General features: G+C 35.3%; 1 protein-coding gene across 1 annotated transcript in view; it reads right to left on the reverse strand.

Annotated features, from left to right (window-relative positions):
• Nucleotides 1–2,032: 2,032 nt before the first annotated feature.
• The window catches only part of KDM5A (lysine demethylase 5A), a 93,764-nt gene continuing 78,641 nt past the window's right edge, over nt 2,033–17,155 (reverse strand). The window contains exons 25-28 of the mRNA XM_069489853.1: nt 14,192–14,351; nt 13,077–13,297; nt 10,533–10,943; nt 2,033–3,317 (exon numbers count right to left, since the gene is read on the reverse strand). Of these exons, the coding sequence (XP_069345954.1) occupies nt 3,111–3,317; nt 10,533–10,943; nt 13,077–13,297; nt 14,192–14,351 (999 nt within the window). The 3' untranslated portion in view covers nt 2,033–3,110. The remainder of the gene's footprint in view (nt 3,318–10,532; nt 10,944–13,076; nt 13,298–14,191; nt 14,352–17,155) is intronic.

Raw genomic sequence — 17,155 nt, forward strand, 5'->3', positions numbered from 1 at the left:
TGCAGTTTTAATTATTCAAAGTATGTAATCTGACTGAGGCACACGTGTGAATCACGCAGGAAAGGCTGTTCGCAGCAGCCTAGTGAAGGAGCCCAGCATCTCCATGTTCACATGGCTTTGTCGCAGTAATTAACAGGAAGTGAAATAAACATTTGTGGGAGGAAAATGTCCCCTCCACAACTCCCCCACCCCAACTAGAAAGCTAACTTCTAACGCTATATTTGTACTTCTAAACTGGGGGGTTTGCGTAATTCTTATGACTTATCCTTTACAAATATCAGAGACCTACCATTTTTTTCATTTTTCTTTCTATAACCTTTGCCAAAATAATTTATAATAAAGGCAGTGAGAAATAGCTTTGTAAGAATTAAACACATAAGTTAAAATACTAATGGTAAAGAATCACAGCTTTAAGGAGATACGAAGTGTAGAGAAACATTTTTAAAGCAAGTTTTAATACAAAATGTTACAATACAGAAGTTGTAAATAAGTAATTTCCTCTAAGTGAAAATAATACTTTATATTAGAACACCAACATTTCTTTAAAGAATCTTATTTTATTAATTCCAAAATTGCAGATTTGTATATTTTTGTTTGTGCAGCCCTTCTTCTGTTCTTCCCAGTCTTGGTCTAAACCTGTGGTCAAGTCAGACCAAATCACCCATGACTTTCAAATAAATAAAAAAAAAAAAAAAATGCCACAGAATCAGTTTAATGATATATTTAAGTTTCAAAATGTCAGAAGATAACAGGAAGCTAGCCATATTTTCTCAGCATCTTCATGACTCTCCACCAATGGTGGATAGTTAATGAATGACTGGGAAGAAAAAATAACATTTTTTAATGTATTCAGGCATTAAAATTACATTCAACTTTTAACCCACAAATATTCCAAGACTTTTACAAAGAAGACCAAAAGGCAAAAAATATTGTGCTTTCTTGTATAATGTCAACCAAATGAAATTCTTAATTGATAGTCTTTGTAGAGTTTGGCAAAATGAAAACTTATGAAATTGGTTTATCCTTGCAATATCCATTGAAATCTTAAATCATACACACTTGAGATCTCAAGACACATGCACAGAAACACTTAACAAAACTCTGAACAGATGAAAACACTCAAAATGTTACAATATTAACATTAAGGGAAGAATGACTTAAAATGGCAGGTAGTAAGAACTATAGAGAACATTTACAGAAACTGGATTTTATAAGAAAGGGTTTTTTTTTTTTTTTATTTTTAAGATGCCTTTTGAGTTAAATCTCATACCCACTCAAACTGTAACTGGACAGTACATTTCACTTCTAGTTACTAGAAGACATTTCTTTAATTAAAAGAGACTGAGGCAAAAAGGGAAGAGGAGACTGTAAGTTGTTGCTAGGTCCACCCCATTCCCCCCTTTAAAAGGAAAACTGATGAATTTAAGTCAAACCACAGATTTTTAATCCAAAATAAAGAGACACAGTATAGTGAAGATAAAACGCTATTTTTAGTAAAATGTTTTCGTCCTTAAAAAAAAAAAAATCAGTCAGTCCCCTTCTAATAAGAGTTTACATACAGCTTATCTAACACCTGTTTAACAAGAACAGAGAACACGACAGGAGGGAAGAGGACACAGCACCATAGTTTCAAACATTCACATACTAAAGAAAAAACAGCCAGCACAGACTAGAGTAAGACCAAGTTTCCCAACGGACAAGTCCCAACACACAAAGTAAATATAATTATCTATATGAACAAAAGCAAAATGAAAGATCTGGTCAGGCCAGGATGGAAAAGGGAGTGCTAACTCCTTGTACTACAAGGAAGGAACAGGACTTCTTTATTAAAAAACAAAAAAGAAAAAGCAAGCCCCCAAATGGATTTTTGATGCTGAAACTCTGTCATATGCTGCTGGTAACAGGATATATATATATATATATATTCATATATGTATATTAAAAAAAGGAAAAATAATCTATTTATAGAACAGTCAGTAGTCAGAGACATTTAGAAAAAAGTAAAAACAAGTCCTTTTTTTTTTTCTTTTTAAAAATGGATTTACTAAAACAACTTCATCACCCAGAGGTACTACAACCCCACATCCTTTGATGAAGCCATGGTGTTATTCAACAGCATCTGCTGTGAGCCATATTCAGAAACTGCCAGTGTTGGAAATAGACATCGGGGTAGGGGCTGCAAGGCAAAAAGCTATTATTTGCTGGTCTTGCTCACGGCCATGCCTGAAGCCTGGCATCTGGAATACTTGTGGATGAAGGTTTCCCCGAAAAGCATGCATAGCACTGTGGCTCAGTAAGGTATTCTGACTGGTTTGTTTTTTGTTTTTTGGCAGAAGCCTGAATACATGTACCTGTTTTTCTCTAAACTGTCAAAAAAAAAAAAAAAAAAAAAAAAAAGGCTCCTTGCCTTGAAATAAGCTCTTCTTCCCAGAATCCCATCTAGTCAGATCTCTGAACTAGATGATATCCTGATCTGCCCCAGATAGAGATACGTTCTCTTATTTGGAGTTTTTCTTCTTGGTACAAACAAGCATAAGTAGCTGAGATCTACAGACTGTGCCTACTATCCCTTGACTTCTAACAGAAATAACTTTGGCCTTGATCCTCCTAGTTGTATCTGTAGGGCATTAAATGCCAAGTGACAGAGGAAGGAAAGTGGTTCTCTGACTCCTCTCCAACTAAATCAACTAAGGAAATCCAAGCAATTGGCACCTTCAGACAGTGCTGCCCCTAGGTTGGAAGCCTCTAACTAGTATCAACTGGACATAAGCCATATCCTACATGCCCTGTTAGCACACCAATGTATTAATGCCAACCAGCCATCCCAGAGCTCAATCAAGTATCTGACCTTACTGCAGTAAACCATATTCAAAGGAGACAGGAGTTGAAACATTGGCTGCTGTACCAAAGAAGATACCCTCTGCATAGATCTGTTGATGGAGAACGCAGCCCACAAGGTCCATGCAAAGAGGAAGCCAACACTAAGAGGACTTTCTCTGAAGGCCAGTGAGCTTTGGAAGCAACATTCTGAGTGGACCTAAACCATTCTACTTGATGACTAAGGTCTCAATGTGGTCCTTTTCCCCCCATGTCCCAAATTAACCAAGCTGCTAACTGGTCTCTTTAAGATCCTCCATTGGTAGTTTGTAGCTCATTATGAAGGAAGGAGGTGGTGCTTGGCCTGGGCTATCTGGCCCCTGCTTCTTTGCACAGTTTACACAGATGTAATCTTCATTTTCAGCCATTTCTGGAGATACACCCACACAAACTTGATGAAACCATTCATCACAGCCACCATCACATTGTACCCAGTCTACCTGCAGGAGACAAGATTGGGGAATGTTTAGGTTATGTAAACATTAAACCTAGAATAAAAACAAACCAAAGAGCTTTCTTGGCTTAAATGATAGCAAACAACTGGCATGTCCAGAGATAGACAATGACTTCTTATGGGGTTATTTTTTAAAGAAAGAAGCTGAGAAGTTAATACCCCAAAATTATATTTTACCATAGTGTGTCCACAAAATTAGGCCTCTTAGGTACTCCATTACCTCATGAATACCTGGGACTCCTTGTGAGGCAGAAACATGTTTGAGAAAAATTTGACAAAAAAAGGAATTTCTAATAGAGCAGCCAAGTAGTTTTAGCTAATATTAACAATTTCTAGGCTCTAAGACAATGCAATTATCAATCAAGAAAAGAATAGTACAACAATGTGAAGGCAATCCTGTGTATTAGCTTTATTTCAAAGAGATAAGCCAAAGTACTAAGAGCATTAAATACCTTTTTAGAAAAGCAGTCACATAGGCCACTTTTTAAACTAATATTTTTTATTCTTCTCTTCTTCCGTTACAAATACAACTCCCTATAAAAAGTTAGCAAATATCAGATGTCAAATCTTACAAATTAACCAATTATAACAGTCAAAGACACAGGTCAATAGATCACTCTGGAGTTTAAAATTAAAGTCTGGAACACTGATAGATCAGTGGCAGGTGCCAAGCAAACTTGACCCTTCAGAGAATACTGATTATAGGAGGCTGGAAGGGACTGCAGTTTGGTGATTTTAAGCCTTGGACCTGGAGTTAAAAATACAGTAACTTTTGGCTTTCACATCTGGAGGCTGATTGTGGTAGTTTTTGGAGCCAATGTCATGGCAGATGGAAACCTTTAAGATGAAAAGCGCTAGTCTCCCTCACCCCAATACAAAGGTTGATCGTTTCACTGGCAACACAGGAAGCCACTTAAAACCATGAGCTTTACCAGATACCAAGTAAGGAGTAGGAAGGGATCAAAAAAGTAACTCAATATAGCTTATGAGAAAGAATAGAGAAAGAAGGTTTTGGCTAGGTAAATGAGTTTCATTCAGAGAAAGTGAGTAGTAGTTTTCAAAACTAGTTTCCATGCCCTATAAAAATTACCAAATCCATGATAGTCATTCCCCAGTCCTGACCTTGGGGGCTAGGGGAGGGACAGACATGACAGTCATGTCAGTGGTTTTAGGCTATAACAAAGGATGGGAAAAATAATTTCTCAAAGTAATCTTTTTGCTTTTATTGTTCCTGTTCTACAGTTCTAGATCCTAAGAGGCAATGCTGTTTAATATAAAGATTACTGAACTCAGAAGTTCTGTGTTCTGGTGTGTATAATTTCAGGCAAGTTATTTAACTTCACTGAGGCTCAATTTCCTCATCTGTAAAATAGAGATAACATTAATTACAAGATTACTGAGAGGACCCAATGAAATCATGTATGGCAAAACACCTACTTCACTGCCTGGGAAATTGGAGGCACTTTTTACACTCACAGTCTAATGGTTCTACTCACTATCCTACTTTATACAAAACATTTTGCACCCTGATACAACTGCCTGCAGCACTGCTTCTCAGAGTGTATAGACCACTTGCATCAGAATCACCTGTTGTGTTTGTTAAACATGTAGCTGGGACCCATCCCAAACTGTGAACACAGAGTAAATGGGGGTACAAACCAGAAGATTACTCTTCTTTAGCATAATAAAGTATCAAGCAAGAAGATCACATTTTTAATCACTCCCAAGTGATTCCTATATATTTTAAAATTTGATCATCAATGGCCCTTGTGATACCACTTTCTGTGAATTCAGAGCAACTTAACAATTCCTTCCTAAACTTACTTATGTTTTTTTTCTGTAATTGTATAATATTTAGTTTCTGAAGACTGTGCAGTAAAGAAAATAAATGATCAAAATGTTCCTGCTGTGGTGAAATAATCAGAGACAAGGGAAGTAATGGCTTCTGTGCAAAAAGTAAAAATAAACGTATTGCAAGCAGGTGAAGATTTATAAAGTACTAACTGTGTAGTAGGTATACTCAGGACAAGTGTTTTGGCTTTTTGGAGCTCACAAAGGGAACTGGAAAGATAAACTGTGGTCCTTGGGCTGTCAAGGTTTAAGATACTATGCTGTTTATAACGCTACCACTGAAACAATAGATACCCTACTTTCAAATCCTTTTATTCCAGTCCAGTCCCCATTCATGTTAATCCATAGGATATCAGGATTTGCTACCAAGAAAATTGTCCCATGTCTTTTTAAATCTAATTTTTGCTATACTCACTGGCTTACAATTTCCCAAAACTAAATCTATCACTCTCTTGCAAATAACACAGTTTCCTTTTTGTGATTTTGACTAAAGGTCTCTTCCTAAGCCTAGATCTCCTACCATTTCAAAAGAGTGTATAACTTGCCTTGAGATGGTCATTGGTACACAGATTCTATCCCAGCCTACAGGTTATATAACAATTTACCCTGACAATAGAGCAAGGAAAAAATAGTCTCCTACCAATACCTCTTACCAATGTCTTTTTTTTTTTTTTAAGCCAGTCAAATTTAGCAGTGGGCAATTGACCAATATCTTTTTATCATGCTCATCTATTAATCAAACTAAAGTTCCACTTTCGTTTGAAAGGTCCATAGGATCATAAAGCAAACTTTGGGGTGTCAACTGAATCCACAGAAGATTCCGACACAGGAGCAACAGACTAGCCTGAAAACCCAAGAACACAGAATTTGGCTAATTGCACATTAAGTTCAAATAGTCATTTCCTCTTTCATTATTTCTGTTTTTAGCAAAACACACAAAAATAATTATTAAAAAATTTCACAGCTCTAAGCTGTTCAAATAATTAACTGATAGAATGAACTTATTTATTTATTTTATATATTTATTTTGAGACAGAGTCTCACTCTGTTGCCCCATCTAGAGTGCAGTGGTGTCATCATAGCTCACTGCAACCTCAAACTCCTGGGCTCAAGTGATCCTCCTGCCTCAGCCTCCCGAGTAGCTAGGACTATAAGCACAAACCACAATGCCCACTAATTTTTCTATTTTTAGTAGAGACGGGGTCTCACTCTTGCTCAGGCTGGTCTCGAACTCCTGAGCTCAATCGATCCTCCCACCAAGGCCTCCCAGAATGCTAGGATTACAGGCATGAGCCACTGGCTGCAACCTAGAAATTTTATATTATAGTAAAAATAGACTACTATTTCAAATCTGGGGACAATGTCTCTTTAAAGAGAAATCTATTAAATAGAAGAAATAATGTTAATTTGACATTTATCGTTCTGCTATGGTTTCGTATTTACATGTAAGAAAAAATACTTGGCAGAGTATATTATTTCTTAAAGCATATAACTGTACTGGGGGAAAAAAACTGGTAATTTAGTGATATTTTTAGCTTACTTGCTCAGCTCAGCTTTTGTTATTTTTGCATTTAACATCTTTTGCACTTACTTTCCTTACAAAAGCCAGATTTGAAAAATGAAAACAATTTACTTAGTGAAGTAAGTAACATATGTTCAGAATCCTCCTGTATATTTTCTTGGTGCTCTGAACATTAAATAACCAACACTCCCAGTTGCCCAGCAATGACACATTTCTCAGTATGTGGGAATTTCAGTGCTAAAATGGGGACAGTTGGTTATTCTATCTCAACCTCACCATTGTGTGTCTATGTGTGTGCATTACACACATTTCGGTAATCCAACCTTTGATTATCTGTGCTAAAAGGAGATATGAACTGGTAAAGCCACCAAAAATGCAAATACTTTGATAGACACAACATGCCCATGAAAATTTTTAAAAATCAGATCAGGTAACAAAATAGCAAAAGCGAGAGGCATAAATTTATAAGCTTAATCTCTAATCTACCATGCCAAACTTCTTATGGAAGTCGTAATAGGTAAGGACAAAGCCCATGGGAAGAGTTAAAAAAAAAAAAAAAAAGCCTTTTAAAGAGGGGAAAAAAGCTATTTTCATAAGTAAAATTATTAAATATTTATTCTAATACAGAAAAAATGCTATTTAAATATTAGCCTGAAATAATGTGTTCTTTCAAGTTAACTTGTTTTAGTCTTGGTACCAGTAAGATTGAATAAACGGGCAGAATTCAGAAAGAAAAAGATTCTGAACTTTAAAAGTAATGTTTTGAAAATACCTCCTATTTATTTATTTATTATTTGAGACAGTCTGGCTCTGTCACCTGGCTAGAGTGCAGTGGCATCATTATAGCTCACTGCAACCTCAAACTCAAACTCCTGGGTTCAAGCAGTCCTCCTGCCTCAGCCTCCCAGAGAGCTAGGATTACAGGTGTCAGCCTTCTTTACTATTATTAATTTCAGTTTGAAAATTTGATAATTGATGGAAGAGATATTTTTTTTAAAAAAACCTTCTACATTATTCTGGTATTATCTTTTCCTAAAACATCTTGAAATTGAGGCTAGGTACATTTAAGTATTCATTCATCTAATTTTTAAAAGAATATTTCTCAATCCCTGCAATTTTGGGGAAAAGTGAGTCATTATACTGGTTAGAGAAATACTAGTAATTACTGGTTAGAGAATTTACCTAAAAAGAAATGAATCCTAGACATTATTTTTTTGCTGCATGGTATTTCAAAGAACAGACTGCCTTAAAAAGTATTCTCTTTTCTTTTTGACACAGGGTCTCACACTATGCTGCCCAGGCTTGGAGTACAGTGGCTATTCATAGGTGTGATTACAGTGCACTGCAGCCTTGAACTCCTGAGCTCAAGAGATCATCCTGCCTCAGCTTCTTGAGTAGTTGGGACTACGGGAGTGTGCCACTGTGCCCACCAAAAGCATTCTTTTCTTATCATCATTTTGTTCTAAAGATGTGTGCCATGCATTAACTAGGTTTTCCTGGAGAAAAACTAAAGATTGAGAAAGTTGTAACATTCTTCAGAAAATCTTTTATAGAAATATACCTTTTACTTAGTAAAACTATATCAGGAACACGTGGAAAATCAAAAAACTGCAAAAGAGCAATGACAGGCAAAATATTTATAATCTGAAACAATTTCTACTTGAAGTTAAACAAATAGAATTATAACACTAAGTTTATTTTACGTAAACTAACGAACACGTTAAGGCAGACATTATTCGCCTTTATGTATGTATTTTAACAGTTTAAAATAGACATTTTCTCTGCATACTCAGCCAAATCTCCTTTTGTTCCATCAAAATGTAGATTATAATTTTCTGGTTGTTTTTGTTTTTTTTTTAATACCTATTATGGTTAGGAGCAAATCTCAGGGTTCATTTAAGAATAATGATCACATCTTAACACTTATATATAGCATTTTCAGTTAACAAGTGCTTTCACGGAGATCATTTTACCTCATACTTATAGCCTCTTGATTAAGCAGGGTGTGTGTTAATTTAACAATTTTAGAGGAAATTTTTTAAAAAGCTGCCTGTAGTGTTTATATGCCATAGGAAGACAACAGTAATAACAGAAGAACTTAATCATTTAAATGCTGAGCAGAAAAGAGGGGAAAGATTCAATGATAAAGAGAAAAGGAGAAAACAGAGAAGATAAAAGGTTCATGATGACTATAAACATAGGAAGGATGACAGAAAAGGTTAAAAAAATATATATACCACATTTTGCCACTAATCTTGAAACAGCCATCAAATTAGTTTAAGGAGAAAGAAAAGGGAGAACATTCTGCCAACACTGAGCTGTTAATATTCTGGGTACTCAAAGAAAAACAGTTAACCCTCCATCAGCCTCTTTAACAAATAAATTCAGGTGGGAATAAATTCAAAATGAAAGATAAAAATAATATGCACATATATATCTTCTAAAACATTTTAAATGTTTATAATATAGGACAATGCTTATGAAATGAATAAAGCAAGATACAAAGTGAAAAAACAGTATAACAATGATATAAAACAAACTATATAATAGGAGGAAGATGGGAAGGAAACACTAAAGTATTTACAGCTGTCGATTTTGGAAGATTACAGACAATGGGATATATATTTTAATACATATTTGTTTTCCAAAAATGTATGGAATATCCCTAATAAGTCTAATTTAAATATAAGTATCATTCAGTTTTGGAATGTGTTCTTGTACTTACATAATTATTGGTGGAGTAGGGGTATTAGTGGAGAGAACCTGGTCTGGGAGGCTGGGAGCCAGAAACCAGGGTTCTACTTTTGGTTTTGCCACTAATTATCTCTGTAACTTTGGTCCCATCATAAACTTCACTGAATCCCAGTTTCAATCATCTGTAAAATGAGGAGCCTGAACAAGGTGACCTCTTGGTCCCTTCAAGATCTAAAAAATGTATGTAAGTATTTCATTGAGGAGATAAGTAAGGGCACAACCTATAGGGATTAGTGATGCAATTTTATTTATTCTGTTCATATTTTTAAGTTGAAGAACTATTAGAATTCAAAATCTCAAACGGTATTATGAGAATAAATAAAATTAAGACTACAAATTTATCAATATTCCTGATGGGAACCATAATAGATGCCTCTAATCATTTAAAGGGGGATTTTTCACAAAGTCTGCCCATTTTTCTTAGATGTTATCATCAATATTATCTAAAGAATGGCTACCACAGAATTGCCATACTTAAAATTGGGGGTTCAAAAATTTTAAATAATACCTTTTTCCTCTGCTGAGCTAATTTTCTCATAATTCTCAAATAATTCTGAATTATTTGTCACAAAGATGTGAAAAAAGTTATATTCCATTTAGGAGACTGAACATAGGCCTGAGTGTAAGATATAGACCAAAAGTTTCAGGTCTTTGGAACACAATCTTAAAGCAATTTGCCATAGCTCTTACAATACAGGCCACTGTGGCTAATTGACAAGGTATTGAATTCTCTGAGCCACCCTTTACAAGGAAGGCACAAGACTATTTGAAACTTCTTATGCCCACTACACATGAAATGCATCATTTGCCAGGGGTTGTCACATAGCTTCTCTATGCTCTTGTTTCATTATGTTCACTAACTATATGGTTTTTTAATATAATATTTCTTCTACTAAGCACACTAAGCTAGAAGCCTGAATATTCAAAACAGTTTATAAAAACTGTAGAAAACATAGTATGTTGGAAGTCCAAATCCTGGAATCAAAAACATACTATCATTATATCAAACATATGTCTCTACGACTATTGCTCCTTGACCTTGCTCACGCGTGACTATAAACAACTGGAACTCACCTTGTCTTTGCAGGGCCTTTGGCAGTTCTGTGCTGCACATACGGCATTCTCATCATCAGATTCCTCTGCTCCTGACCAGTCATACTTGGAGGGGATGTCCAGCACTTTTTTCTCTCTTTTCTTCTCAGTATTCTCTTTCACAAGTTCAACTTTGGCTGCAGCAGCCTTCTCCTTCTTCTTCTTTCTCTCTTCTTCTTTTGCTAGTTTCTTGGCCAATTTGTTCAGCTCTTTTGATTTGTCAGCACTTAATTTTAATTTCTTCTTTTTAGGTTTGTCCATTTTCTTTAACTCCTTGGACTTCTGTTTTCCTTCTCCAAAAAGTTGTTCTACCTTTTCTAGTTTCCGTTTCCGTTTCTTCTCTGAAGAGTCCTTTCCTTTCATTTTTAGTGGTTTCTCATCCATGCCATCATCCTTCAAAGTTATAAAAATAGGAATCATTTTTAAAGCAAGACATTTATAAGCAGTATTATTCTCTTATATGGCACCTAGAATAGACAAATCCACACAGATAGAAAGTAAAATAGAGGTTATCAGAGGCTGGGGGAGGAGGAAATGAAGACTTATTATTTAGTGGGTAAGAGTTTCTGTTTGGGCTGACTAAAAGTTCTGGAAAAGGATATGGTTGCACAACACTCGGAATGTACTTAATGCACCTGAATTGTCCACCTAAAAAGGGTTAAAATGGTAAATTTTATATTATGTATATTATATCACAATAAAAAAAGACCACAAAATGATATTATTCTAAAGATATTTTAAGAAGACAAATACAGGCCAGGCACGGTGGCTCACGCCTGTAATCCTAGCACTCTGGGAGGCCGAGGCGGGTGGATCGCTCAAGGTCAGGAGTTCGAGACCAGCCTGAGCAACAGCGAGACCCCATCTCTACTAAAAATAGAAAGAAATTATCTGGCCAACTAAAATATATATAGAAAAAATTAGCCGGGCATGGTGGCGCATGCCTGTAGTCCCAGCTACCCAGGAGGCTGAGGCAGTAGGATCGCTTAAGCCCAGGAGTTTGAGGTTGCTGTGAGCTAGACTGATGCCACGGCACTCATTGTAGCCTGGGCAACAAAGCAAGACTCTGTCTCAAAAAAAAAAAAAAAAAAAAAAAAGAAAAGAAGACAAATACAATATTCAATGAAGATAACACAATAGTAAAAGATAATGACAAGCCTGAAATAAAATGTTTGACTTATTTTTAGCTCACTAGGGGGAAAAGGGCAAAAAAAGGTTCAGTATTAGCATATAATACAGTCTATAGCATCTCTGTTACAGAGGAAAACATTACATAGAAACTTAACTGTACTAAATGTATTAAATTATGTAACAACTTTTTTGGTCTTCATTTACCACCACTAAAATTCTTTATTAATGAATAAAACTCTTAGTAGTTAAGAAGTTATCAAAATTATCAAGAAAATATAAAACTGTATCCATGATCTCATTACAAAGGGTATGCAGTAACTCTGGCAAGGGCTAGAAAATATTTCATGTGACAAAGCAAAAAAAAAATTGTGATTTTTCTTTTCAACTTTCTAGTATTGTTGCTATTATGTACCAATGTAATAAACATTTAAAATTCTAACGGTAAAAGCGTATCTTGTAACAGAAAAGAATGGAGAAAGGGATTAGAGAAACAAATACTGAAAAATGTAACATAAACTTTATAATTCCTTAAGAAAAAACATTTGAGAATTCATTTTCTTGCAGATTTGAGACTTGAGAATCTTTGACAGGAACGTAAAAATCAGCAGAATCCAAAGGAACACTGGATTATAAATGTCTTAATTCTATTACATCTTGAACAAGATATTTAACCTCTTTACACTTTGTGCCTCCTTATATGTAATAAAGAGAACTGGATGAGATAATGGTTGTGAAGAAAATGCTTTGTAGACTGGAAAACACTATCTAAATTAGGTTACTTAAGAGATCTGACTTCCAAACCACAAAGAAACTATAGTGTGCTAAATGTACCTGCACCCATTAATGGTGATACTGGTACCATTCCATTCCATGGAAACAAGGAAGCTAATGAAAAGATTACTAGGAGTCGGATGCCAGAGTTAGAATCCAGGTCTTTTTATTTTCACTAGATGTGTGACCTTAATTTTCTGATCCTTAATTTCTTCATATGCATAACAGGGTAAATGTTTGCCTTACCAGTCTCTCCCCTACCATACCCGCCTTCAGGATTGTGGTTAGGATCAAATAAGACCATGGATATAAAAATAAAAACATAGTGTGAAGTACGCACTGCTATGCAAGTGTGATATATGAATGCAGACTCTCCCTCCCACCTAATCCACTTCTATTTAACCATCCCTGTGCTTTTTTTTTTTTTTCAAATTAAATATTACATAAAAGCTCAATAAAGAAAACCATAAAGCAGAATTTCTTTGGCTTAAGTAAGTAGGACAGCCAGATTACTGCCCACTCAGCCATCTCCTTGACAACATTTGTGGTACCTGTAAGGAACTTGGCATTCTAAATATTCTAATAGTTTTTAAACCACTGTTCAAGTAACCTTTAAAACCATACCTCCATGATATGCAGGAATCTGTCTTCAGAGGGTGGGTGTGTGGCCTGCAAAATCCGCCATATGTGTTGAGTCTCATCCAAAGACACTTCCAGGAGATCTCCAACCATCATAAGTTCTTCCAATTGGGCCTTGGCTCCAGGTGACAACTCCAACACTGGAGGTTCCAAACTACGAGGCACCAAAGGGCTCTTCCGAGGTTGTTTCCTTGGGGTGTTAGAACCTTTCCCAAAAAATAAAACAAAACAAAAAAACAAAAGCTATAGAAAAAGTGTAAATATTTAGAAGGACGGTCTGACCTCCCCCCAAAACTGACTTCAGATATCTAGATTCTTTACATTAGTATGAAAATGTAAATGAAAATAAAAACAAATACAAAACAAAAAGACCTAGGATCCCAAGACCCACTCTAAAAAATTGCTTTAGAGTTAAAATTGGTTCTTTTCCTGATTGTTTATCCCTACTGATTCTTTATCTTGTGGCAAGGGGGGACCAGAGTCTCTTAACCCACGTTCTCTCCATTTTAGACAATGCCAAAAGATCAAGTATTTAGCTGCCCTATATAAATAAATGATTATCTTCCTAATGAACAGACAATAATATGCTGTTCCATAAAACCTTGAACTTTATTACAAAGAAATAAACAACTTCCATCTTCAAAGCTGTGACCTATAGCAGTGAGATTTATTTTCACTGGGGAAAAGAAAAGTAAACATCATAGAGAAATCACACTCCCAAGAAAGGAAGAACATTCTAATAAAGCTAACCCAAACCAGAATGAACATTCTTAAAAAGCAGCAAGTTCCTTCACAACTGGCAATGATCAACTAGAGGATAAAGGACTACCTATTAGGGATTTTATAGAACTGAGACACCAGGCCTCTAAAATTCTTCTAATTAGGCCTCTACAATTCTATGTAAATTTTTAGATTATCATCTGATGATATAAAACGCTAATAGGGATTGACTTTTCCTAACCAAAATAGCATTTTCGGGTTCCATTAGCATTTCATGGCCAGTCATTCTGTTCAATTCAATAGAGATTAATACACTTAATATAAAATTTTCTCACTATTTTTAGGCTTATCTTCCCCACATTTTAAAAAAAGGGTAATACCTTGAGAACAACTCTTAGAAGCAGAAGAATAAGCATGTTCTGCACAGAATGAAGGCGCTGTCCACATGTGAGTTACCACCTCCTCAGATTTGATGGGAATCTCTTCATCACAAAAAAGATTAGGTTCCAGACTACTAGAGGACTTCACACTGGCTGTGTCCTGAAGAAGAAACAAAGAGGGTTATTCTGAATTAGAGTTACTTAACCTATTTAATATGACATTAAAATTAAATATATGACACTAAGAAAGACATGAAATGTCCATTGGGGAGAAAAAGCATGATGCATATAGTTTCAAGACAAAAGAGAGAGTAAAGTTCAAAAATAATCCACAGAGATAATAAACCTACAAAGAAATTACCATTAAATAATATACCTTCTATCGTCTACAACCCATAAAAACTCATATCAACAAACTGAGGAAACTTGACCTTTTAAAAGAAAATAAAATGGACTTCAGAAAGGAAGAAAGGTTTAGATGTGACATCTTAAGGACACAAACCATTTAATCCTCTCTAAAGGTTTTCAAATCTAAAATCTTAACTAACTATTCTTACGTAATCCAATAAAGAGCCTGACTGACAATATACAAATTACAGTAAGTCTTCACATAGCATTGTTAATAGGTTCCTAGAAACTGTGGCTTTAAGCAAAAGTACAGCAGCAGCAGGTCCTCCAATAACATCATTTTCTTCAACTTCCTTTCACTGTAATATTGATAAGAAAAAAAGATTGGTTTTGTTATACAACATTTAGTTTAAAGTTGTTAGAATGTTAAGTGAGCTCTAATTAGGTCTCAGATGATAGTCCCATGAAATTAGTTTCCACAAACTCATCTATATAGCTGGCCAGAGTACAATCAGGAAGATAGAAATCACACAAGGTATCTCAACAGAGAGAATATAATATAGGGTATTTGTTCAATGTGTATTAAAAGACTTGAAAGGCCAAAGGGAAACACCAATGTAACACCAAGATAATAACTTCAGGAAAGAGTTATCCCTAGGGCTTGAGGTGACAAAGGAAAGAGGTGGATTTATTAGAACGTAAAAGCTTAAAAAGGGGGCCCTGTAGAGATGGGACCCAGATCTTTGTGAGGAAGGACTGGCCAGTAAGTTCTGCTATCTCTGATGGAACATCATGTGGTTGGTTTCAGGGATGTGAGAGAAAAACAACAACTAGAAATTGGAACCATTTGCCTCTGCCAGGGTATTAAAAAAAAGGAAAAAAAAAACATTCAGTTCAGATGATGATGATGACAGGAATAGGGAATAATAGGGGAAAGATCAAGTCCATCCTCACTGTTCAGGACTTTTAATTTTCTCTAATGTCCCCCTACTGGCGGAAAAGAAGCATTTGGCAAAGGACAAATGTGTAGGGCAGGGATTGGCAAATTACAGCCTGGGGGTCAATCCCAACCAACAGCCTGCTTTTTTTATGACTTTTGAGCTAAGGATAGTTTTTACATTTTTGAAGAGTTGTAACAACAAGAAAAAAATAGATACAGAAAAAAAAAAAAAAAAGAATAAGCAATAGAGACCATAAAATACTTACTATCTGGTCCTTTACAGAAAAAGTTTGGCAACCCCTGGTATGGATTCCCAGTTCAACATCACAAAGCAGAAAATAAAAGAGCGGGTTAGGAAGATGAGAGACAATAATGCAATGACTAACCCAACATTCTCTTTCTAGGGTGCATGAGAGGAAGACCTACTGTCATCATGAGGCTGTCTTTAATTAAACAGGATAGTTTCCAAGAATCTAGAGGTTTCAAAATAATGGTTAGCTATGGAAAGACAACTTAGGAGAAAAAGGTTTTATAAGAGGATTCTGGAAGAAAAGGACACTCACCGAGAATTGAGGAATAACAGTTCTCGTAGCCTTCTTCCCTATTCAAGAATTTAAGTCCTACACTGCAAAAGGTGGAAGAGTACAAATCCTCTACTTCAGTTCCCAGATGCTGCTTCTCAGTGGTTTGAACTGTCTTTTCTGACCATGACTCTGCTATTTCACTGTAACTCATGCAGGGAACTTTCTGCTAAGCTTTCAAATTGGAAAGGACAACAACCAGAAAATAGGGATGGAAGCAGTGAAAGGCAAAAAAAAAAAAAAAAAGAACATTTTAAGTGTGACTTAACACTAGGAAAGTGTGAAGAGGTATAATACTGACTTTAGTAAATTAAAGATGCATTGATAGCACTAGAGCAATCACTAAAAAAAAAAAAATAAAAATAGGTATAGCTAAGAAGCCAGTAAAAGAAACAAAACACTGAAAAAATTTCAAATAACCTAAAAGAAAGCAGGAAAGGAATAACAGAGAAACAAAAAGGGGCTGATGAAAAATACTGAAAATCAACTTAAACTCAATCATACCAATAATTACATTAAAGGTAAAAGAACTAAGCACCTCCAATTAAAAGACAGCAATTGTAATATACCTAAAAGACAAAATACAAAAAAAAAAGACCCAATTACTTGAGCCCAGGAGTTTGAGGTTGCACAGAGCTATGATGATGCCACTGCACTCTACCAGGGTAACAAAACAAGACTCAATCTCAAAAAAAGGTAAAAAGATCAAATTACATAGTTTATACTTTAAAAATATGTATATATGCAGAATTTCAAGCCAGAGAGGATCCCACTAAATATGCTGTCTACCAGAGACACATTTTAAATATGAAGGTTGGAAGCAAAAGAATTGAAAAACAGCAAGCTTTAAAAAATTATTCCCCCAAGAACAAATACTGTATAGAATCTTAAAAAAAGTCGGACTTGTAGAAGCAAAGAATAGAATGGTGGTTACCAGAGGCTGTGTGGGTGGAGAGTAATGGAGAGATGTTAATCAAATGGTAAAAAGTTTCAGTTAGACAGGAAGAATAAGCGCTGGAGATCTATCGTACAGCACAGTGACTACAGTTAATAATAATGTATTACATATCTAAAAACTGCTAAGACTAGATTTTA

This window comes from Eulemur rufifrons, chromosome 16, assembly GCF_041146395.1.
Source record: "Eulemur rufifrons isolate Redbay chromosome 16, OSU_ERuf_1, whole genome shotgun sequence".
In the NCBI taxonomy this organism is placed as follows: Eukaryota; Metazoa; Chordata; class Mammalia; order Primates; family Lemuridae; genus Eulemur; species Eulemur rufifrons.